The sequence below is a fragment of the Artemia sp. Qi Xiang Cuo genome, chromosome 10, assembly GCF_049724085.1.
Source record: "Artemia sp. Qi Xiang Cuo chromosome 10, ASM4972408v1, whole genome shotgun sequence".
In the NCBI taxonomy this organism is placed as follows: domain Eukaryota; kingdom Metazoa; phylum Arthropoda; class Branchiopoda; order Anostraca; family Artemiidae; genus Artemia; species Artemia sp. Qi Xiang Cuo.
Genome location: NC_142803.1, coordinates 4942244 through 4968763, shown reverse-complemented (window position 1 = coordinate 4968763; position 26520 = coordinate 4942244). Strand labels below are relative to the sequence as shown.

Here is a 26520-nt window from a genome sequence, read left to right as displayed (position 1 = left end):
TGAGCCCCCCTCTGAAGTTTATAAGAGCACCCCTTTCATTAGAACCATTTACGCCCCCAGGACAACACTTACAACGCCTATACCCCGGGCCCTGGGGGGAGTTTTAGTTATCTAGTTTTTTGAAAAATTTCCAAAAAACTAGCTATCTCAAAATTTGTAGCGGATGGGTTTGGGGAAAAAAGAGCGCGGGGGGGGGGGGGGGCTAGTTGCCCTTAACTCTCTTGACTCTTAAAAGTGAACTAAAACTTTCAATTGCCAATCAAAAGAGCCCTATATGAAGTTTATACGAGCATCCCTTTCATAAGAACCATACATGCCTTTAGGGCATAATTTAGAACGCCTTCTCCTGGGTCCTGGGGGGGTGTATTGACACCGGATTTTTCTTATCCGACCTTTGAACTATTTTTAACAAAATTTCTATCTCAAAATTTTCATTAGATGGGTTTGGAAAATGAAGGCGTGGGGGGGGGGCGTAGCTGCCCTCGGATCTCTTTTGACTATTAAAAAGTGAGTTCCAACTTCAAATTTCGTATCAAATGAACCCTCCTTGAAGTTTATACGAGCATCCCTTTCATACGAACCATATATGTCCCAGAGCATAACTTACAACGCGTGCCCCCGGGCCCCGGGGGATTGTGACGACGCCTGAGTTTTTTTTATCTGATTTTTGAGCAATTCTTAACTTAATGGCTATCTCAAAATTTGTATTGGATGCATTTGGGGAAAAAGGGGCGTGGGGGGGCTAGTTGCCCTCCAATCTCTTTACTCTAAAAAACTGAACGAGAACTTTCAATTTCCAATCAAATGAGCCATCTCTGAAGTTTTTACGAGCATCCCTTCAACAAGAACCATAAATTCTCCCAGGGCTTAACTTACAACACCTGCCCTCTAGCCCTAGGGGGCTGTGTCGACCCCGGAGTTTTCGTTACATGGTCTTTGAACTATTTTTAAAAAAAGCTACCTCAAAGTTCTTATCGGATGGGTTTGAGGAAAAAAAGGCCGTGGAGGGGAGGGCTAGGTGCCCTCCAATCTCTTGACTCTGAAAAAGTGAACTAGAACTTTCGATTTCCAATCAAATGAGTCCTTTTGAAGTTAATACGAGTATTCCTTCCATAAAACCCATATATGCCCCCAGGGCATAACTTACAACGCCTGCCCTCAGGCCCCGGGGGGTTGTGTCGACACCGGAATTTTTGTTATGTGATCTTTGAACTATTTTTAACAAAATAGCTATCTTAAAACTTTTATTGGATGCATTTGGGAAAAAAGGGTTTGAGGGGGGACTGGTTACCCTCCAATATCTTTTGACGCCTAAAAAGTCAACTATACCCTTACGCCTGGAGACTGTGAGGGGAGTGTCCTGCTCAAACATATAATTTCAAGAACTTTCCACTACGTTGAACAAAATGGCCATATCAAAATTTTGATTGGATGTGTTTGGGGAAATGGTGGGCGTGGAAGAGGTGTTAATTGCCTTCCAATCACTTTCGACTATTCAAAAGGGAACTAGCCATTTAAATTTCCAGTCGAATGAGCCCTTTCTGAAGTTTCTACAACAACGCTGTCTATACAAAAACCTTATATTCCCCCAGGGTATGACTTGCAACCTTTGCCCCGAAGGTTCTGGGGGGTTGTCACCCTCAAAGACACAATTTCCGGAACTGAAAACTGCCTTGAACAAAATGGCCAGATCTAAATTTTTATTAGATGTCTGGCGAGAAATGTTGGGCGTGAGAGGGGGGTTAGTTGCCCTCCAATCACTTTCGACTATGAAAAAGGCCACTAGCCCTTTGAATTTAAAATCGAATGAGCCTTTTTTGAAGTTTCTACGATAACGACTTATATAAAAACCTTATATGCCCTCAGGGCATAACTTACAACCCTTGCCTTGAAGACTGGGGGGGAGTGTCCTCCTCAGAAACATAATTTCTATGTGGAAATCAACTATGCTGAACAAAATGGCTATCTCAAAATTTTGATTGGGTGTGTTTCGAGTAATGTTTGGCGTGGAAGGGGTGTTAGTTGCCCTCTAATTTCTTTTTACTATTAGAAAAGACAATAGCCAATCGATTTTTAAATTGAATCAGCGCTTTCTGGAGTTTCTACGATAGCTTCGTTGATTCGATGTATTCTGGTCTAATAGAAAAAAATAATAAATGATACATTTTTCCAACATCGTTCTTATGTGCCCTCAGGGCAAAACTTAAAAACCTTGCCCCGAGGGTTGTGGGGGAGTGTCCTCCTCGAAAACATATTTTCTATATGGAAATCGACTATGCTGAACAAAATGGCTATCTCAAAATTTTGATTGGATGTGTTTGGGAGAATTATTGGCGTGGGGGGGACTAGTTTCCCTCCAATCATTTCGACTATTAAAAAGGGCACTAGAACTCTCGATTTCCAATCGAAGGAGCCCCCTTTGAAGTTTCTACGACGACCCCTTCCATATGAAGTGCCTCTGGGGAAAAAAAATAATAATAATAATAATAAAACATTGGAGCCGTATGGCCTTTACTATAGGCAGCGCTATAGCGTTGCCTCTGAATTGTTTAACTGTTAGCTCCCTAGACTCATGGTCAGGATTTAGTTGAAGTCTAACAACCAATAAACAAATAGGCTCTTAAAACACTCCTGAGATTTAAAATGTTTGACCCCCCTCCTTTTTATAGGTTTATAATGAAGGCAAGGTTAAGAAGCTTGTACAGATTTAGAATAATAGCCTGTCAAAAATGTTTCTTTTTTGTCTATGATCGGGAGTCAGGAACTTCATAAAATACAACTAGGAACAAAAAGAAATAAATGCAAGTACAAGAAATACAACTAGGAACTTCATAGGAGGGAGGGACATTTCAACTTCATTGGAAGGAGGGACACTTCAACTTCATAGGAGGGAGGAACACTTCAACTTCATAGGAGGGAGTGAAGCTTTCAACAGAATTGGGTGGAAAGACAGCATACCCTGCCATGTTGGCCTTATATGACTTTGTTGGTAGTTAATCTGCTATAAAAAAAATAAAAAAATAAACGCTCATCCGTGATCTTTCTCCTGGCAAAAAAAACCCAACATATTCCACTTTCTCCATTTTTACAGATAGGAGCTTGAAATTTCTACAGTAAGGTTCTCTGTTACGCTGAATCTGATGGTGTGATTTTCATCAAGATTCTATGACTTTTAGGGGGTGTTTCCTTTTTTTCAAAAATAAGGCAAATTTTCTCAGGCTTGTAACTTTTGAAGGGTATAACTGCACTTGATGAAACTTATATGTTTGAAATCAGCATAAAAATCTGATTCTTTTGATGTATCTATTGGTATCAAACTTTCATTTTTTAGAGTTTCGGTTGCTATTGAGACGAGCCGCTCTTACTATACAGTTCATTACCACGAACTTTTTTATTATAGTAGGCTATATAGTCAAAATCAGGCTTGGCCTTTGGTGTTTTCCCTCGTCTTTTGACGCCATCCAGTGGAAAATAATGCTTCTTGTTCGTAAAAAATTATTATCATGTTTAGTCTAATTTGCGTTTCATTTGTTTAGTTTTATTAATACAATTAAATTTCAAATTTAAATGATGAGAAAATTATCTTTATTATTAAATTATGCTTATAAGATGATTGTCTCATTGAACCGGTTAGGGTATGTATTATAGCGGAATTATTTAAAAACCGGTAAATGATATAATAACATGTAGGCTATATTTGCTTCTTTGTATATTAGAAGCTGTTGAATTTACTAATAAACTAATACATTTACTAATAAACTAAATAAAATTATTTACTTTAATTATTAATTAATAACTATTTATTGATTATTAATTTGCTATTCAAACTATTGATTTGCATAATTATTTAAATTATATAATGTTTAACATAGGGGGTACTCTTCTCAAATGCAGGCCACATGCAAGAAGTGAAGTTTGGTTGATGCTAGTGAATTCAAACAAAATAGGTTGAAAATATAATAGTTTATGGACAAATTTGGGCTATATATTTGCACATTATGGGGGGGGGGGGTAAAGTATAGTAAATATTAAATACTTAATCTAACCTCACCTAACCTAGCTACCTTTTAGTCCCCCTAAACCCCAAAAAATTGACGCTTAAATTTTTGTCACGAACTGAGCAATATCTCACTATGCAGTGGAAACCTGTTTATCAATACCGGCTTTGAGATTTCAATGCGGTCTTTCTTTCGTGTGTCCTGTATTTCAGAAGAGTACCATAGAATGTATATTTCTTCTATATATCAGGAAGCTGATGGACACGAAGGGAACAAGACTTCGAAATTTATTTTTTAAAAGAATGGACTATTAATTTGCATAATTGTTAATTCGCAAACAATAATTAATTATGAATTTGTATTAAAAACTATTAATCTGCATAATTATTTAAATTATATAATGTTTAATATAATGCATATTTTTTTCTATAAATCAGGAAGCTGATGGACACGAAAGGAACAAGACTTCGATATTTATTTTTTTAAAGAATGGACTATTAATGTGCATAGTTGTTAATTCGCAATTAATAATTAATTATAATGAAACAATGAATTGATAATTAATTAATTAATTATTAATTTGTGTTAAAAATTATTAATTTGCATAATTATTTAAATTATATAATGTTTAATATAATATATATTTTTTCTATAGATCAGGAAGCTGATGGACACGAAGGGAACAAGACTTCAAAATTTATTTTTTTTAAGGAATGGACTATTAATCTGCATAATTGTTAATTCGCAATCAATAATTAATTATAGTTAATTAATTAATTAATTCATAATTAATTAATTAATTATTAATTTGTATTAAAACTATTAATTTGTATAATTATTTAAATTATATAATGTTTAATATAATGCATATTTTTTTCTATATATCACGAAGCTGATGGACACGAAGGGAAAAAGACTTCATTTTTTTTTTCAAGAATGGACTATTAATTTGCATAATTGTTAATTCGCAATCAATAATTAATTATAATTAACTAATTAATTCATAATTAATTAATTAATTATTAATTTGTATTAAAAACTATTAATTTGCATAATTATTTAAATTATATAATGTTTAATATAATGTATATTTTTTTCTATATATCAGGAAGCTGATGGACACGAAGGGAACAAGACTTCGAAATTTATTTTTTTTAAAGAATTACTATTAATTTGCATAATTGTTAATTCGCAATCAATAATTAATTATAAATTAATTAATTAATTCATAATTAATTAATTAATTAATTATTTATTAATTATTAATAATTAATTATTAATTATTAAATAATTAATTAATTAATTAATTAATTAATTAATTTGTATTAAAAACTATTAATTTGCATAATTATTTAAATTATATAATGTTTAATATAATATAATTTTTTTCTATATATCAGGAAGCTGATGGACACGAAGGGAACAAGACGTCGAAAGCAATTTTTTTAAAGAATGGACTTGTTTTTACAACTGGCTTCAGCAAGATGTCTGAAAGACAATATTCCCTGCGGGCACCCAAGCACCTTGGTGAGCCAATTGTTATGGTTGAATTGGACACAAGCAATGGTGTTATGTTCCCCCTTTATGACCCGGATACAAATTTGATTTACCTTTGCGGGAAGGTTTGTGAAACCCTTATTTTTGCACTTGGTACTTGTATAATATAGCGCCGACCTAATATTCTTCATCTAAGAAGAACCTGTTTCTCTGACGCTCAATCCTAATGATATATAAGTATGATAAAAATATAATTATTTAGAAACAAATTTGGGCTATATATTTGCACAGTAGGAGAGGTGGGGGTAAAGTATAGCGGATCTGCATGCCTAATATGTTAGGTACAATTATTCTGCTTATTACGAAGTAAGAATTGTTTTCTAACTTTATACCGTCCAAATACTTTACCCTCCCCCATCTAATATGCAAATATATTTCCCAAATTATATATTTGCCATCTATTCTGTCACTTCTCTTTATCTTGTCTCACGCTAGAAACTATCGAAAAAACTGGTTCTACAATGCGCCAATGGGTGAACAATTTGAGTAGTCGGTGCTATATCATATAAGTACCTTGAATTTTTTGGTGTTTTCTGCTTAGTATTTTGAGCACTACTGCTTTAGTGTTGTAACTTTGTGATGAATCATCTCTCCAATAATGGTGAATATAGTTACAAAATATGCGCCTAAAAAACTTCTGCGGCTACCTCAACCCCCCATAAAGATTCTGCATGTCTCAAGGCAAGTTGCTGATGAGCAACTATGCCATGTTCTGTAACCGTTAGTCTAATTAGAAAAACGGTTATTAACAACGGTTCATTTTTGGGGCTGCTGTAAAATGTTAATGTTGATGCTACCATGATGTCAGATCGTAGATATTTCATTCATTTAAATTATTTAATCAATTATTTTAAAATAATTAGAAACTTCTTATTTTATTTATATTATCTTAGCTTTAGTCTTTAATTTTGCTCAGCTATGCTGTATTACTAACTTACAGCCAAAGAGCTTGTCCTGTGACTGGCATAAAAAAGGATAACGGTACGGGTCTTTTTTTTTAGCAAGGACTAGAGGAAAAAATATGTTCTCCTTTTTTCTGAAAACACAAATCCCCCCCCCCTCTAAAAAATTGTTTCTAGAAAGTTTCAACTCAATCCCCCAGTCGTGACACAAAGGAGGATATACTCTCTTGTTATTATTGGAAACTAAATGGAGTCGAATTGTAAAGCTACTCCGGAGAAATATTAGCTTCACATAACTGTTTAGGTGGACAGTCAGCAATTATATAAAATAAGATTATGTACTCTTTTTATTTTTAATGTTGCTTCTATTCTGTTTGAAGAATGGAAGATCTAAAACTCAACTCAGCAACCACGCTGGGAAGAACAAACTGATGAAAGAAAAAAGAAAATAAATAGTTTTCAGCCGAAAATTCGGGTATAAGGGGAGAAGAAGCAATAACGAAAAATAAAAGGAAAGAAAAAGTTTTTAGCCGAAAATTCGGGTATAAGATGAGAAGAAGCAAATAATGAAAAAGAAAAGAAAAGGGAAGAAGAAGCTTTTAGCCGAAAATCGGGTATAAGATGAGAAGAGGCAAATACTGAAAAAGAAAAAAAAGGGAAGAAGAAGTTTTTAGCTGAAAATTCGGGTATAAGGTTAGAAGAAGCAAATAATTAAAAAGGGAAGAAAAAGAAGAAAGAAACATATTTTAGCTGAAAATTCGGGTATGAGGTGAGAAGAAGCAAATAATGAAAAAGAGAAGAAGAAAAGAAAAAAAGTTTTTAACCTAAAATTCGGGTATAAGGTGAGAAGAATCGAATTATGAAAAAGAAAAGAAAAAAAAAGAAGAAAGAAATAAGTTTTTAACTGAAAATTCGGATAGGCCTATAAGGTGAGAAGAAGCAAATAATGAAAAAAGAAAAGAAAAGAGAAAAATAAAAGCAAAGTGTTTTTTAATGTGTTTTTTTACTCTTTACTGGGAATAACATACAAAAACAAAAAAGTGGAAAACAACAAGGAGAGAAGGTAAAAACATATATTAAGAATTATGAAAACTGAGAATAAATACAAACCAAAAATAGAAACCAGTAGGTATTGTTCTTCCTTTTAGAGATTTCTTTAGATTTCTATTACAGACTAGAGTCAATCTAATTCTGAAAACTCAATATTGAAGCTAGAACTTACAACTTACAAATATTACTTAATATTAGCAAATATTGCCAAATATGAATGTGAATGTTAGTTTGTTTTTTGTGTTGTTATAGTTGTGTGTTTCTGACCCTGATAGCCTTGGAAAATTTTTTATTTCCAAACCGGAAAAAATGTAACCTTATGTTCATTTTGTAGTTGAAATCCACAAATTAGCTACACATAATATAAACTGCTATTTATCAAGATTTAAATAATATAGTTATATCTTTTTTATATATGTGTTTATAAAAAAAATTCAGGGGGGGGGGTCAAAACCATAACCCGCTGGTAACCCGGTAATCTCTGGGTACTGCTATTCCTCAAGAGTCTACATGTGACTTTCTCGTTTAGTCTAGATCGAGAGTGTCACAGGGCCGTATCCAGGATTTTTGTTCGGGGGGGGGGGGGGGCTTACACAAAAACTTTAAAAACGCACCAAAAATGTATTTTTATGCTTTTTTATTGTTAATTTAGAAACAGTGTTTGGAGTTGGATAACCTTTTTTTTGTTGGGAGGGGGTCAAACCCCTTAACCTCCCCTCTGAAAACGGCCTTGAATTGCGATAAATGTTGTATATCTACTTTTGCTTCAAGCTGAACCGTTGATATAAGACCCAGTTATCACGGAAGAAGATAAAAGGTTTTTGGATCACGTTTGCCTTATTTATTATAGGATTATGAATGAATTAATTAATTTTTATTGCCCATCTTTTACAGTACCGTATAAAGACAGTATACCTGTAAGTATCCTTACTGGGTGTTGTCCAGCTCCCCTTTATGTTGTCATGCTCCCCTTACTGGCATTGCACCCCTTTATGTTTCTAATTATGTTATTGTTCCTAGACCCCGGCGCCGCGCCGATGAGGGAAGACTGGCGGTGGCGGGGCCAAAAATAGCGCGCCGCGCCGCCGGCGCGATCAATGTTGACCGCAAACATTAATGTTTTCATCAGTCTTTCTCAAATCACAGCTTAAATTTACAACAGATTCGAGCCTATTCATTCACATTCATATTCGTTCAAAAATTCACAAGTCGCTGGCTGAAAACTGGTCTTCTTCGTTATTCATCAAGAGAAGTAGAAATCTGGTAGAAACGAAATGGCTGTGACGTTTCAGAACCCTTGCATAATACGAGTAGTTGAAGTATCTATTAGCTATGTATTGTTAACATAAATAATTATCAAAATTACTAATTTTTTCATCAAGCAATACGGCAAACAAAACTTCAAATACCGTATCACAAAATTCGTCAGTTATCTGGGTAAAAACCTTGAATATAACTTGAACTTAGAAGCTTAATTTTTTCATAATGCCCCTTGCCTGTATCTGTTGTTTCACCTTTAAAACAGTTGAAATGGGTAACTTTGATATTGATTGTTTGTTTTTTTCTCTCTCTTTCGGATTCCTAACAAGCATTCTTGTATTAAAAACTGGTTTTTAATAACAATTTAAAAAAAATACGTTTTAAAGTTTTTTTTGGCTTCTTTATAGAATAAATGTCATGTAGGCTAAGGCTGAACTGCTTCTTTTTTATTGCTTTTGGCTTTTCTTTTGGATATTATTCATTTTTCTTTTGGGGATTCATTCCAAATTATAAAAAGATAAATACCTAATATCAGTCAAATTATAAACTGCATCTAAAAGGAGTAAATTTATCAAATTGAAAAATACATGATGAACACTTCACATTAGAACATTTCAATTACAAAGAAACAAAAAACACTTAATGGTTTATTCGGTATGAAGAAAAATGAAGTGCCAGCTATTTTCTTACGTAAAAAATGAAAAGCTCATCCATTTTAAATGTAATTAAATGAAATAATATGTAGACTGAAGTAGCTTCAGGAAGATGTTGTGATTTTAATCCTAGTTTGTCACTTTTAATCCAAGCAAAATGTTAGGACACTTAGTATCAGCTATTGAGTCTAAGCTTTGATTTCCAAATGCTCACAAGAATAATAAGCTTTAAGAAAGGCGAATCAGTAAGTCACATTTGTTCAAAATGCTCAAAGCATCCCATTTGATCCTCAACCTGGTTGAAATTTTCTGCTATAGTCAAATCTATGGAAATCTCCCAAGATCTTCTTTTTAAAATACCTGTCAAGCAAAATTAGGAGTATTTAGCCGTTTTTGCTTTTATTCAAAGCTTTGAAAAGAGTGTTATAATCTTCCAAATGTTACATTTGTGCATATTTTTGGTAATCATTTGTGGGGTGATCGAATTTTTTAGACCAATGTAGATACTTAAGAACGTTACAACATCTAGTACCCTGAGGTCATAAGACTGTCAAAGACTCCTTCTTGAACCTCCCAAATTGAAAGCTTTTATTATGACCTGGCCTTTTAATGTAACTTGGGCACTGGACAAAGGGCGCCATTGTCACTCGAGCGCAATGTTAGGTGGGGATGTCGATATCGCTTTCGTCACACCAATTCGTTTTAGTGTGAATCTGCCTGGTACTTATGAATGAATGTTTTCAAAGTAAACCCGTTTCATCAATAAGAAAAAAACGGGTTGGACGCATATGTTCCTCTTCCTTTGGACCACAAAACCATGCAAGTGCTGTATCAAGTATAACTCACGACAATCTTGTTAATTTTTGTCAACTTTTCAACTTTTTGGCATCCCTGCTTTCAATAAAAAAAAAAATCAAGGTACTATCACTTAAATATAATAACTCCCTATGCCCCCCCTCGCTGTATACCATCTTGATAGGATACCGTCTCTGCTTTAAATAAATAAAAAATAATTAACTTATTGCCACCCCTGCTTTAAAAAAAATCGAGGTATTATCATTTAAATATGATAGATCACTACCCCCTCCCCCTGGGATACCACCTTGATAGGATGCCGTTTCTGCTTTAAATTAAAAAAAATTAACTTTTTGGGATCCCTGCTTTCAATAAAAAAAATTCGAGAGATTATCATTTAAATGAAATACCTCCCTACCCCCCCCCCTCTGGATACCACCTTGATAGGATAGCGTCTCAGCTTTCATTAGAAAAATAATTTACTTAATAATTAACTAGGTCACTGTATGGTTCAAACAAACACGCAAAATAACGTTAAACAGCTTAGTGTTCCTTGAAAAAAAATTTGAAGGTATGAGTAAAAGGGTACAAGAAACAACAAAAATGTCGAAATGATTTAGATATACCTCAAATTACTGAAAAACTGAGTCAGACATTAGTAGAATATGAACTACCATTTCTACGACTTTATGTTCCTTCCGGTTTTTCTGGTAGGTAATTCTATTCTACAGCGGCATTACACCCTTTCAAAGAGATTTACGCACTTTAAGGACAAGTTTTTCTGACGTAGATGTCTAGTTCCTGATATACAAGTTTTTTTTTTTAGGTTAGATCCGTGATCATTCATCTGTAAGTTGATAAGTTGGTTTTTTTTTAAACTTGGCTAATAGGTTTTTAAACCTATTACTACGAACGCTACATGCATTCCATTTTTGGAACTAGGAGCGAGATTGTGTGATGCTATCAGACTGGTTTCGTTTCATGGGTTCATTAATAGAACGAGTAATGTTTTTGAAAAGGGCAATTACTTCTTTAGTTTACGAGATTTGCGAATTTTTTGCGAAAAGGTACTCCATTTTCACTACTGTGATCTGATTGAATTGTCGCCGACACTGAGATTTAATCGCTGCTAAGTCTATTGTTATTGCGAAAGGGGTTACTCAATTTACTTCTTAGTGTTAAATGACAGATTTCCAAATACGATCATTTTGAAAAGCAGACAAAAAAAAATTGGTTTATCCCCTCATTTCTATAGGGCAGGAGATAACTTAATTTACTTAGACAATGAATGATATTAATTAGTGATTGATTGTATCAGTGGAGAAAAAAAGGATTAAACTGATTAACAGTTAAGGTAACCCCAAAGGAGCTGTTAACTGAGGTAATTTGTTATAAATTTGAAAAATACCTAACAACGAATCGGAAACATTTGATTAACATTTGCAAAAAAAGGAGTAATGGGATTTGCGAATTGGAGGAGATGGGGTGGTTATGCACTGTATAATACACAAGTGATGTTTTGGAGAGCTAGGGGTCGTGTATGTCTCTTTGGGATATGTATGTCTCCTTGGGAGCATTTGAATATTTTGGTTACTAAAGTATTATATTTTCATCATGTTTTAGGATATTCGATTAGGATTAACTTAACTTCATTCCTTGAGTGTTGTCGGGGGTAACACGTAAGTACCAAATTTTGAGTTCACTGCAGGGGATTTTCCACAAGGAGAATTTTCCATGGGGAGGAATTTTCCAGGAGGTGAATTGCTACAAGTTTCACAGGAAATCATCCGTACATAGGTTTTTTCCAAATTTTTAAAGAAAATTTGCAAATGAAAAGAGGATTTTTGCACCAAACTTATGTTAATTTCTGCTCGTTTTGGGTTTTGATTCGATTATTTCCTACATTCTTTACAGTCTCATGAAATGTAATTAAACAAATATAAAAGATTTTTCAACTAAAGTAAGGAGCAAGTTTTAAAACTCATAACAGATTTTCTTTAAAAATTTGAAAAAAAAGCCAACTTCACAATAAAGAGTAAGGAGTTAAGGATGAGACAGACTTTTGATCTTTTACATAATTAAATAAATAAAAACAGGGGGGGATTCAGTTGTACAGGGTGTCGGTTATACAGGGGTTCATTTAAAGAGGTCTAACTTGCACGAAGGTTCAGATGCATGGGGATTCACTTGCTTGGGGTTCAGTTAAACGGGGATTCAGTTACAATGCAACCCACACAAAAAACAATGAGGGCACACACAAAAACCAACTTAGCACAGTGGCCTACGAGAAATCATGGGTTGCATGGGGGGTTGACTTGCACGTGGGTTCAGTTAAAGGGGGTACAGTTACACGGGAGTTCAGCTAAATTGGGTTGAGTACAAATATAAAAGATTTTTCAACTAAAGTAAGGAGCAAGTTTAAAACTCATAACAGATTTTCTTTAAAAATTTGGAAAAAAAAGCCAACTTCACAATAAAGAGTAAGGAGTTAAGGATGAGACAGAATTTTGATCTTTTACATAATTAAATAAATAAAAAAGGGGGGTTCAGTTGTACAGGGTTTCCGTTATACAGGGGTTCAGTTAAAGAGGTCTCACGTGCACGAAGGTTCAGATGCATGAAGATTCACTTGTTTGGGGTTCAGTTACATGAGGGTTCAGTTACTATGGAACCCACACAAAAAACAATGGGGGCACAAACAAAAGCCAAAGTAGCCCTGTAGCCTACGAGACCTCATAGGTTGCATGGGGGGTTGACTTGCAGGAGGGTTCAGGTAAAGGGGGTACAGTTACACGGGGGTTTAGTTAAATTGGGTTGAGTTGCACGAGGGTTCAGTAGCACGAGACTTCAGTAGCACGGGGGGGTTCAGTTGTACAGGGTTTCGGTTATACAGGGGTTCAGTTACATGGAGGGTATAGTGACATTTTAAAAGATGATTTAAAAGATGATTTTAGAAGAGGATTTGAAGATGAAACTCTGTGGTCGTTATAATACACAAGTTCCATTTGAACAGTGTTGCGAGGTCTCCTACCCCAACCCCAAAGGGTTCCGGTCCTCCTACCCCAACCCTGAAGGAAGCCAGCTGTCCTCAAAGGTCCCCCAAGCTCCCAAAGGACCACCCAGCCCTCTAGGGCCCCCTCAGAACCTCAAAAGCCCTCCCCGGGCCCCCGTCTTTCGTAGATGAATGTTGTCTGAAACTTATGTTTCAGGGTGTATGGGTTGCTATTTTCAACTTTTCGGAGTTGGATTTCTTAGTCTTTCATAGGTATGTGTTGTCTGAAACCTATGATTTGAGATGGATGGTTTGCTATTTTTGACTTTTCCGAGCTGGATTTCTTACCCCTTTCATAGGTGTGTGTGGTCAGAAAATTATGATTTGGGATGTGTAGTTTGCAAGTTGGACTTTTCTGAGCTAGATTTCTTAGTCTTTCGTTGGTGTGTGTTGTCTGAAAGCTATGATTTGGGATGTGTGGGTTACTATTTTTTTTACTTTTCTGAACTTTATCCTAATTGCGTAGCTACTAAAGGAACATTTTTGTTGTATCTATTGGTATCAATATTCTGTTTTTTAGAGTTCAAGTTACTATTGAGCCTTACGTGCCTGAAATCATGAATTATAATATTTAATTAGCTGTTTGGGTTTTCAGACATAGTTTTTTAGATGTTCATGACTGTTAGGTTCCTGGAGGGGTTTTATGACTCCTCCCTCCAATGAATTCAGATGGTTTTAGAACTCATACCCCTAGCCATAACTCCATTCAACCTTGAGCGAAGATATAAAAGTTTGATGAAGTATTTTTCTACTTAACAACTACATTAATAACTTCCAAGATGATAGGACAGTATGACACAGAATTTATCAGTTACCGAGAGTTCAATGACTCCTCCCCGCAATGACTTCCACGGGTTTTATGACTCCTTCCTCCTTTTTTTGACTCCTTTTTTTTTGAGAAAGAAAAAAAAACAACAAGAAATGTTTACATAAAAAGAGTACTTAGAGTTCACTCTTAAACATCCACAAACGATGGTTCCATAATATAGAATAGTTTTTAACATGTCTTATGGATTTATCACAATCGGATATGTTCTTAGGTATCCATTATGCGAAGAACCTAACCTCATCTTCAGGATGGTGATAGCCCCCTTCAAATTTAGGACATTTAAACTCTTCTAAATTGAAAAGTGGAATCCTAGGGTCACACTTTTGAATTAAAACTTTATCTTTAGGTACATTGCCCTTTACGTAGAGTGCTTCAACTCCGAAAAAGCTGCAGATTTCACTGACTTCCTCCTGGACATTTCTCAGTTCCTGACCAGTATTATTAAGTGGTGTAATCACTCTGTCATAGAATCCCAGTCTGTTTATATAACGGAATTTAGTACTCCACAAGCTTTTATCATACTCAGACAGATTATAGTTCACTAACCAATGATAACAGTCAATTTCTTCGAGATCTATAGACAATAATAAAAAAGCACATTCAAATATAACACCACAAGATGATTTTTCAAACTGATAAATTCGGTGTCATACTGTCCAATCATCTTGGAGGCTATTAATTTAGTTGTTAAGTAGAGAAATACTTCATCAAACTTTTATACCTTCGCTAAAGGTTGAACTGAGTTATGACAAGTGAGATGAGTCTTAAAACCATCTGAATTCATTGTGGGGAGGAGTCATAAAACCCGTGGAAGTCATTTCGGGGAGGAGTCATTGAACTCTCGGTAACTGAAAAATTCTGTGTCATACTGCCCTATCATCTTGGAAGTTATTAATGTAGTTGTTAAGTAGAAAAATACTTCATCAAACTTTTATATCTTCACTCAAGGTTGAATGGAGTTATGGCTAGGGGGATGAGTCCTAAAACCATCTGAATTCATTGGAGGGAGGAGTCATAAAACCCCTCCAGGAACCTAACACTCATGAACATCTAAAAAACTATGTCTAAAAGCCCAAACAGCTAATTAAATATTCTAATTCATTATTTCAGGCACGTAAGGCTCAATAGTAACTTGAACTCTAAAAAACAGAATATTGATACCAATAGATACAACAAAAATGTTCCTTTAGTAGCTACGCAATTAGGCTAAAGCTCAGAAAAGTAAAAAAATAGCAACCCACACATCCCAAATCATAGATTTCAGACAACACACACCAACGAAAGACTAAGAAATCTAACTCTGAAAAGTCCAACTTGCAAACTACACATCCCAAATCATAATTTTCCGACAACACAAACCTATGAAAGGGGTAAGAAATCCAGCTCAGAAAAGTCAAAAATAGCAAACCATCCACCCCAAATCATAGGTTTCAGACAACACATACCTATGAAAGACTAAGAAATCCAACTCCGAAAAGTCGAAAATAGCAACCCATACACCCTGAAACATAAGTTTCAGACAACATTCATCTACGAAAGACGGGAGCCCGGGGAGGGTCTTTGAGGGTCTTAGGGGGCCCTAGAGGGCTCGGTGGTCCTTTGGGAGCTAAGGGGACCTTTTGAGAACTGCTGGAGTCCGTCTGGGTTGGGATAGGAGGATCTAAACCCTTTGGGGTTGGAGTAGGAGACCTTACAACACTGTTCAAATGGAATTTGTATATTATAGTGACCACAGAGTTTCATCTTCAAATCTTCTTCTAAAATCATCTTTTAAATCATCTTTTAAAATGTCACTATACCCTCCATGTACCTGAACCCCTGTATAACCGAAACCCTGTACAACTGAACCCCCCCTTGCTACTGAAGTCTCGTGCTACTGAACCCTCGTGCACCTCAACCCACTTTAACTAAACCCCTGTGTAACTGTACTCCCTTTAACTGACCCCTCGTGCAAGTCCCCCCCCCATGCACCCTATGATTTCTCGTAGGCCACTGGGCTAATTTGGCTTTTGTGTGTGCCCCCATTGTTTTTGTGTGGGTTCCATTGTAACTGAATCCCCGTGTAACTGAACCCCAAGCAAGTGAATCCCCATGCATCTGAACCTTCGTGCAAGTGAGACCTCTTTAACTGAACCCTGTATAACCGAAACCCTGTACAACTGAACCCCCGTTTTTATTTATTTAATTATGTAAAAGATCAAAAGTCTGTCTCATCCTTAACTCCTTACTCTTTATTGTGAAGTTGGCTTTTTTTTCCAAATTTTTAAAGAAAATCTGTTATGAGTTTTAAACTTGCTCCTTACTTTAGTTGAAAAATCTTTTATATTTGTACTCAACCCAATTTAACTAAACTCCTGTGTAACTGTACCCCCTTTAACTGAACCCTCGTGCAAGTCAACCCCCTATGCAACCCATGATTTATCGTAGGCCACTGGGCTAATTTGGCTTTTGTGTGTGCCCTCATTGTTTTTTTGTGTGGGTTCCATTGTAACTGAATCCCCGTTTAACTGAACCCCAAGCAAGTGAATCCCCATGCCTCTGAACCTTCGTGCAAGTGAGACCTCTTTAAATGAACCCCTGTATAACTGACACCCTGTACAACTGAACCCCCCCCCCCCGTTTTTATTTATTTAATTATGTAAAAGATCAAAAGTCTGTCTCATCCTTATCTCCTTACTCTTTATTGTGAAGTTGGCTTTTTTTCCAAATTTTTAAAGAAAATCTGTTATGAGTTTTAAACTTGCTCCTTACTTTAGTTGAAAAATCTTTTATAATTGTTTAATTACATTTCATGAGACTGTAAAGAATGTAGTAAATAATCGAATCAAAACCCAAAACGAGCAGAAATTAACATAAGTTTGTTGCAAAAATCCTCTTTTCATTTGCAAATTTTCTTTAAAAGTTTGGAAAAAACCTATGTACGGATGATTTCCCGTGAAACTTATAGCAATTCACCTCCTGGAAAATTCCCTCCCCGTGGAAAAGTCTCCTTGTGGAAAATCCCCTGCAGTGAACTCAAAATTTGGTACTTACATGTTACCCCCGACAACACTCAAGGAATGAAGTTAAGTTAATCCTAATTGAATATCCTAAAACATGATGAAAATATAATACTTTAGTAACCAAAATATTCAAACGCTCCCAAAGAGACACACATAGCCCAAAGAGACATACACAACCCCTAACTCTCCAAAACATCACTTGTGTATTATACAGTGCATAACCACCCCATCTCCTCCAATTCACAAATACCAGTACTCCTTTTTTTTGAAAATGTTAATCAAACGTTTCCGATTCGTCGTTAGGTATTTTTTCAAATTTATAACAAATTACCTCAGTTAACAGCTCCTTTGGGGTTACCTTAACTGTTAATCAGTTTAATCCTTTTTTTTCTCCACTGATACAATCAATCACTAATTAATATCATTCATTGTCTAAGTAAATTAAGTTATCTCCTGCCCTACAGAAATGAGGGGATAAACCAATTTTTTTTGTCTGCTTTTCAAAATGATCGTATTTGGAAATCTGTCATTTAACACTAAGAAGTAAATTGAGTAACCCCTTTCGCAATAACAATAGGCTTAGCAACGATTAAATCTCATTGTCGGCGACAATTCAATCAGATTACAGTAGTGAAAATAGAGTAACTTTTCGCCATAAATTCGCAAATCTCGTAAACTAAGGAAGTAATTACCCTTTTCAAAAACATTACTCGTTCTATTAATGAACCCATGAAACGAAACCAGTCTGATAGCGTCACACAATCTCACTCCTAGTTACAAAAACGGAATGCAAATAGCGTTCGTAGTAATAGGCTTAAAAAACTATTAGCCAAGTTTAAAAAAAAAAAAACCTACAAATCAACTTACAGATAAATGACCACGGATTTAACCTAAAAAAAAAACTTGTATATCATGAACTAGAAATCTACGTCAGAAAAACTTGTCCTTAATCATAGGACCATTACGTAAATCTCTTTGAAAGGGTGTAATGCCCCTGTAGAATAGAATTACCTACCAGAAAAACCGGAAGGAACATAAAGTCGTAGAAATGGTAGTTCCTACTCTACTGACATTCGCCGTGGCATTCAATAAGATCCAAAGAATCTAATTAAAAGGGAGCACACACAAAAACCAAATTAGGCCAGTAGCCGATGAAAACTCACAAAATACCCAAGACAATGAACAAGTCCTAATGGGGGGCCCTGGGTTTATAAAAATATTTTCAATGGTTTCTCAGAGAATTTAATATTATTTCCTTCCGTCTTCGTTTCAAATGAAAAAAATAATCATCTTTTTGGTACCCTTTCTTTCAATAAAAAAAATGAGGTATAATCATTTAAAGATGATATCCCCATATCCCCCCTATAGGAAGTAATTTACAATTTTTTTATGGATCATATTTTTAGGGTAATTTCCGGTTCAATATTTAATTCCCCAACTTTGTACATAGCTTAGTCTATAGCTAAATTTTGTCTCAATAGAAGTTTTTTTTTTTTGGGGGGGGGGGGTAAAATGTTTCAGAAAGAAGATTGTATTTTCTATCAGGGTTCAACAATTGAGTATTAAACATTAAGAAAGTCTTATCTAAAAACAGCAAAAAAATCTGCAAATTTACAATTCAGCTGTAGAAACAATCTGTCGGCTGTCAATTTCAAAATCCAACTGAAGGCTGAAGCTGTATAGTAGTGAATGCGCTCTATAATTCTATTAAACTTGAAAATAAAATTCTTGACTACGAATGATGTAAGAAATAGCGATTAGAAAACTGGATTCGAAATGACTTAAAACTCATTTCATAAAGACAATACTTTTTTTTTCTACATATTAAGAACTGTGTATATTGTAATACGAGTATTTGTATTTGTAATGGCACATTGTATCTGTCTGGTTTTTATGCAAAGTATCAAAAGAGGCGAAAATTAACAAACTAGAGAAAATTGAAGAATTATGGTACACACAGTAACGTCTGTCAGAGAGAGTCACTGATGATAAATCGCTAGGGGTGGCACCGTGATTGGGTGATTTTCGGGGATTCGGGGAACCAAATTTTTTTTCGGGCCGACGTATAGATTTTTGGGAAAATACCCGAAAATTCGGGGATAGTGCAAGCCCTGCTGGATTTCTAATCAGGCAAATCGAAATACTAAACCACACGAGAAGAAAAAGCTCCGACTTTGCGGTTGACGCAATAAAGAATTGACGCAAAATTGATTTGAAGTCTACCGAACGCTGCCGCCTCTGCCGGCGGCGGCGAGCCTGCGAAACGCCGGCGGCGTTTGACCAGGCCTCTCGTCGGCAGCGTTCGGTCGATCCGTCGGCGCGGCGCCGGGGTCTAATCGTTCCTAACCGTAATTTTTCATGTTATTTTGTAATTAAAAATCATGTAGAAGTCCTTTTCATAAGCAGTTAACGAAGCGAATTTGCACAAGACTTTTTTTTAGGAGGAGACAAGGGAGTATCTCGGTTTTTGTTTTGGGGAGGGAAGTTTGCAGAAATAAAAATAAAAAAAATCAGAATTTGTTTATAGTCATTTTCACTACGTTTTTATGAGTTGGACAAAAATTCAAGGGGGGGGTTCAAAAACGGTAACCCGCTGGTAACTCGGTATCGAAGGTGTCATTTCTACGTGATAGTATCTACAGTTTGATATTATACCTGGAAGTAGCCTTACTAAGTGTCGCCTCGCTTTTCTTGTCTTTTTTGCTGGCCTTGTCGTTTTTTCTCACTAAATTATTTTCCTTTATTATTTTTTCTTAGCCGCAATCCTTTACGTTATTTAATGATTCCAAATCTTATAGTAATCACTCTCACATAGGCAGTTAACTAAGCAACATGATTTTTGTTGGTTAGAGAAAAAAAAATTAACTTTAATTTAATTAAGTTTAAATGACTTAGTTAAAGAAAGATTCAACAAAAAAAACTAACACTAATTCAAACCAACCTGACATGGTGCTGCATCCAAACTGCAAAACACCTTTTTAATTAAGGAGATTCAAAGGCAAAAAATACCTGCAGAGGTGACTTGATAAGAACAACCACAATGGTCAACAAATTATGTTATGTTGTTTTTAAGATCTGGTCGACTTTATTCATTTTTTGAAGTAGAAGTTTAAATTAAAGAATATTAGCATAATTGCTTACGTTAAAAAAGACATATATGAACTAAAGGCAGCGGTCTATGTAGGGGGAGTTGCAAAGGGTACTCCTATCCTAATAGACTTTTTGCCTCGTGTGGTTGGCACGCTAGACTCGTCCGTGAGGAGAGTCAAGGGTGTGACTTTGTAAACTAAGCCAGAGTTAACCCAGCTCTAAATGGGTTCCTGGAGAAATCTGGGGAAGGTCAACAGTAACGGTTTATGAAACCACAGGATCGCTTCCCACCAAGCACCCATTGCACTTCCCGGCTGAAGGGCTATGAAACGAATATCAGCACCGTCGGTGAAGAATGTAAAAGTCCAGTGCAGTATCCTTCACCTTCCCTCTCGGAAAAGACTCAGGTTTGAATTTTGAAATAAATTCTCATATAAAACGTTATTGAATTTAAAAACCGACGAAAGTGAATTAATTTTTTAATAGAAATGATTTTGTAAGTAAGTCAGTAAATTTATTGCCCGAAAATTCACACGGAATTAAAACGGAGTATAAATAATTCAATAACAGTTAAATAATTCAATATTAGTATTCCATTAAAAGATTTATCACTAGCTTCCAATGAAAATTTAGCAAGTCGCTTTTCATAGTCTTGAATCCCTGAAATGTAAAAAAAATATATTTCTAGAGTCAAATTTTCAAAATTTAAGTGAGGATCCTTCGGAATGGAGTTTTTATTTATTCCAGAATCTCCTTTCGTTCTAAAGTTTCTTTATCCTTTCTCCTTTTTTCGTTCTATGTTTGACATGGGCTGCAGGATGACATTATTAATTCACAATCTTTATTTTACAGGGTGATAGCGTGATTCGTTACTTTGAAATAACTCCAGAGGCTCCATTTGTCCATTACATAAACACATTTCAAACATCAGATCCACAACGAGGAATTGGAATTATGCCAAAGAGAGGTTGCGATGTGTCGTCTTGTGAAATCGCACGTTTCTATAGACTAAATAATTCTGGATTGTGTCAAGTCATTAGTATGACAGTACCTCGGAAGGTAAGACCAGATCAGTTTTTTTTTCAATTCTTTTTGGATTCAGTAGAATAATATTTCACTAACAATCAGTAAATTTAGTTTTTTTTAATTTAAATTAATAAACTAATCATATTTATTCAACTTAATAATTAATTGTTAAACAATTATTATAATAAAGTAAACAATATAAATATGATCATAAATATAAATAATAAAAATAACATAAAAGTAACATAAAAATAATATTAAAAAACAATATAAAAATAATAACACATTAAATAATAATTTAAAAATTATTAATAAATTAACAATTGTTGAAAAAATTAAGCAAATTTTATTTTAGATAAATTAGATGAAAAACAAATTGGCAATACAATGAATATTCGTGTCGTGAGTAGGAACGCATATGGGAGACTTAATACAAAAATATTGGCTCAAATAAACTCACTTTGATAATTAAAAATTCGGTGTGACGTACATTATGAATTAAATATATATATATATATATATATATATATATATATATATATATATATATATATATATATATATATATATATATATATATATATATATATATATATATACATATATATACATATATATATATATATATATATATATATATATATATATATATATATATATATATATATATATATATATATATATATATATATATATATATATATATATATATATATATATATATATATATATATATATATATATACACACACACACACACACACACACACACACACACACACACACACACACACACACACACACACACACACACACACACACACACACACACACACACACACACACACACACACACACACACACACACACACACACACACACACACACACACACACATATATGCGCGCGCGCGCGCGCGCGCGCGCGCGCGTACATACATACACACACACACACACACACACACACACACACACACACACACACACACACACAAATATATATATATATAGTAACGGGGGGCCCGGTGGCTTCGCCGCCGGTCCCGGCACTTGCAGGCTTCTATATATAGATTCTAACTGTCGCTTGTCTTCTAAATACAGACAAATTGAGCCTTTTCTTGATTAAATAAAAAAAAACAAGTTTTTTAAACTGAAAGTAAGGAGCGACATTAAAACTTAAAACGAACAGAAATTATTCCGTATATGAAAGGGGCTGTCCCCTCCTCAACGCCTCGCTCTTTACGCTAAAGTTTGACTCTGTCTCACAACTTTATTTTTTAAAACAATAAAAAGTTTGACTTTCTCACAACTCTATTTTTTAAAACAATAAAAAACTTTAGCGTAAAGAGCGAGGCGTTGAGGAGGGGACAGCCCCTTTCATATACGGAATAATTTCTGTTCGTTTTAAGTTTTAATGTCGCTCCTTACTTTCAGTTTAAAAAACTTGTTTTTTTTATTTAATTTCTGATCGTTTTTTAGTTAATGCAGCTTTTATTTGCATAAAAATTTTACTTTTCTTTTGCTAAATGGATGTCTTTACAAATTAACTTACGTAACTAACTTCTATATTCGTATATTTTTCTTCTGGCAAAAAATACAAAGTTGCAGATTTTTGCAGATATGAGCTTGAAACCTATGTTATAGGGTTTTCTGATACGCTGAATCTGACGGTGTGATTTTCATTAAAATTCTTTCACTTGTAGGGGATGTTTCCCCCCTCTTTAAAAAATCAGGCGAGTTTTCTGAGGCTCGTAACCTTTGATGAGTAATACTAAACTTAATAAAATTTATATATTTAGGATCAGCATTATAAACACATTCTTTTGATACATTTATTGACATCAAAATTTCGTTTTTAAAAGTTTCGATTACTATTGAGCCGTATCGCTTGTTTTTCTATTGTTTTTTTTTATTACGTATATGTTATTACTTATATGAAGGGGTTCTCCCCTTAGTCAATAACACGCTCTTTACGTTAAAAGTTAAAAAAAATTTTGATTCACAAACCCTTGAATCAAAAAGGCCGTTTAATTAGAATAGATAGCTCTTTTGAAAGCACTAAAAAAAAACTGTAGCGTAAAGAGCGAGGTATTGACTTGGGGGAGAACCCCCTCACATACGTTATAATTTCTGTTCGTTTTAAGTTCTAATATTCCTTCTTACATTTCAGTTGAAAAAACTTGTTTTTTTTTATTTAACTTCTGATCGTTTCTTAAATGATGCTTGGAAATCCGGCGCCCCCTTCCTAGAAATGTCCCTTACCCCAAAGAAACATCCTCCACGGAAATATTCTCCAGAGTAATCTCCTCCTCTAGCCCCCCCCCCTTCCAGAAAAAATCCTTCCTGGAAATGGTTGTATACTTCCCAATAACCAATAAATAATGCTGGCAAGTCTGGCGCCCCCTTCATGGCAATTTTCCTTCCTCCATGAAAACTTCCTTCATGGAAAGATCCTTCCATATAGCCCCCGACCCTCTCCTTCCCCCACCTACCAGACAAAATATCCTCTGAAAAAGTCTGTATACTTCCCAATAACCAATACTCTATGTTAACATTGAGTAAAGTTCATAACTTTCAGCCCTCCCCCTGGGGACTTTGGGGGATCAAGTCATCCTAAAAGACATTTTTATCATATTTTCGACCATGCTGAACAAAATGGCTATCTCAAAATTTTGATCAGGTGACTTTGGGAAAAAAATGAGCGTGGGAGGTGGCCTAGTTACCCTCCATTTTTTTTGGTCACTTAAAAAGGGCACAAGAAATTTAAATTTTCGTTCCAATGAGCCCTCCCACGATATTCTAGGACCACTGGGTCGATACGATCACCCTTGGGGGAAAAAAAACAAAAACAAACAAACAAATAAACACGCATCCGTGATCTTTCTTCTGGCAAAAAATGGAAAATTCCACCTTCTTGTAGATAGGACCTTCAAACCTCTGTAGTAGGGTTCTCTGATATGCTGAATATGATGGTGTGATTTTCATTAAGGTTCTATAGCTTTTCGGGGGTCATTCCCCCTTTTTCGAAAATCAGCCAAATTTTCTCAGGCGCGTAACTTGTGATGGGTAGCACTAAACTTGATGAAAGTTATATGTTTGAAATCAGCATTGAAATCTGATTCTTTTGATATATCTATTGGTATCAAAAACCCGTTTTCTAGAGTTTCGGTTACCATTGAGCCGGGTCGCTCCTTACTTACAGTTCGTTACCACGAACTGTTTGATGTCATGACGTCCAAATAGAACTTAAATTAGAAGTGGTGTAAAATTATATATTTCTTATTGAACCTTTAACTTTTCCCTCGGCTTGTCTTTTCTCATTATGAAAGACATATCACCGAACCTTTGTTTCTTTCAATTGTTCAGGTCAAACTCAAAACGAGCAGAAATTGACATGAATAGGGCTCAAAACCCCTATGCCTTCCCATGGGCAGAACATAATTTGCATGTTACTGAAAAAATATAAATGTTTTTACTTTCATAACTTTAATAAATCAAATAATATTAACATTTTGATTACTAAATATCAGTATATGTATATTAAACTCACAACGCACATTCATTAGTATTTTTTTCAGTAAAGTGCAAATTATGTTCTTGCCTTGGGAAGGCATAGGGGTTTTGAGCCCTACTCGTGTTAATTTCTGCTCGTTTTGAGTTTGACTCGGTTATTTATTGCAATTTCTGTTCGTTTTGGGTTTCATTTATTTATCGATGCTGATTTGTGGTAGTTTCACGCTTGGTAGATTGTTTGATCTTATTTTTGCTCTTTTTTGGTTTAATGGAGTTCTTTACTTTTCTTTGAAAAACTTATTTTGTGGAAAATGTGTTTTTAATTAATTTCTGTTCGTTTTATATTGACATAGTCTTTTCAGGGAAAAATAAATTAATACTTTAAATCTTTTCTTTTTTTTTAAACTTTATAGTTTGGCCTTCTATTTGTATGCTGGAGAAAAATTTTCAGCAATTTTGAACAACATACACCCTTTTAAAAATCTGGACACAAATAGTAGTGTTTAATTTAGTTCCATACCTCCTCTAGTTCACCTCAAATAGAAAACTTGATACCATTCCTCCCAAAAAATCTGTTTACTTTCTTTGATAGCTTGGATACACTTACGCTATTTTGGTTTGGTTGAATTTTAAGAGACGAAGTAGCCCCGAAAGTTTGAACATAATACCCTCAGTCGTTCTTGGGATACTGCTGAGATGCCTTATTAGGAATTAGCATTAACACAGTGCATTTGGATTTAATCTAAAGGCAATATTTAGTTTTTAAACATAATGGGCAAATGGGAGGGTGGGCGTGGGTGGGGGACTAGTAGCCCTTCAATCACTGTTGAGTATTAAAAAGGGCATTATTCCTTTCTATTTTCAATCGAATGAGCGAAGTTCCTACGACAACTCATTCGATACGAAGTGCCCTGGTCTAAATAAAAATAATAATATGTAGTACCCATATCGATCTTTACTATAAAAATGTCAAGCCTTTTAATCACTTTCGACAATCAAAAAGGGCACTAGCCCTTTCAATTTCCAATCGAATGAGCCCTTTTTGTGGTTCTACGACAACGCTTTTTATAAACACCTTATATGCCCCCAGGTTATAACATATAACCCTTGCCCTGAGGGCCTTGGGGGAGTTGTCATCCTCAAAGACCTAATTTCCAGAACTTTCAACTACGTTAAACAAAACGGCTATCTCAAAATTTCGATTGGATGTGTTTGGGGAAATGGTGGACGTTAGTTGCTCTCCAATCACTTTCAACTATTAAAAAAGGCATTAGCCCTTTCAACTCCGAATCGAATGAGCCTTTTTGAACTTTCTACGACAATGTTTTCAATAAAAACTTTATTTTCCTCCAGGGCATAATTGCCCTGAGGGCTGGGGGGTGTTTCACCCTCAAAGACCTAATTTCCAGAACTTTCAACTACGTTGAAGAAAATTGCTATCTCAAAACTTTGATTGGATGTGTTTGGGGAAATGGTGGGCTTGAGAGGGGGGTTAGTTGCCCTTCAAACACTCCCGTCTATTAAAAAGGGCACTAGCCCTTTCAATTTCCAATCGAATGAGCCCTTTTGAAGTTTCTACGACAACACTATAAAAACCTTATATGCCCAAGGGCACAACTTACAACCATTGCCCTGAGAGCTGTGAGAGGGGTTGTCATCCTCAAAGACATAATTTCCTAAACTTTCAACTGCGTTGAATAAAATGGTTGTCTCAAAATTTTGATTGGATGTGTTTGGGGAAATGGTGGGCGAAAGAGGGGGGTTACTTGCCCTCCAATCACTTTCGAATGTTAG

The 26520-nt window shown here is 35.0% G+C and overlaps 1 protein-coding gene across 3 annotated transcripts in view; it reads left to right on the top strand.

Moving 5' to 3' along the window:
* The window catches only part of coro (protein coronin), a 201588-nt gene that overhangs the window by 138250 nt on the left and 36818 nt on the right, over positions 1-26520 (top strand). For all 3 annotated transcript variants that reach the window (XM_089095230.1, XM_089095232.1, XM_089095229.1), the window contains 2 exons: positions 5399-5620; positions 21041-21247. In XM_089095230.1, the coding sequence (XP_088951356.1) occupies positions 5399-5620; positions 21041-21247 (429 nt within the window). The remainder of the gene's footprint in view (positions 1-5398; positions 5621-21040; positions 21248-26520) is intronic.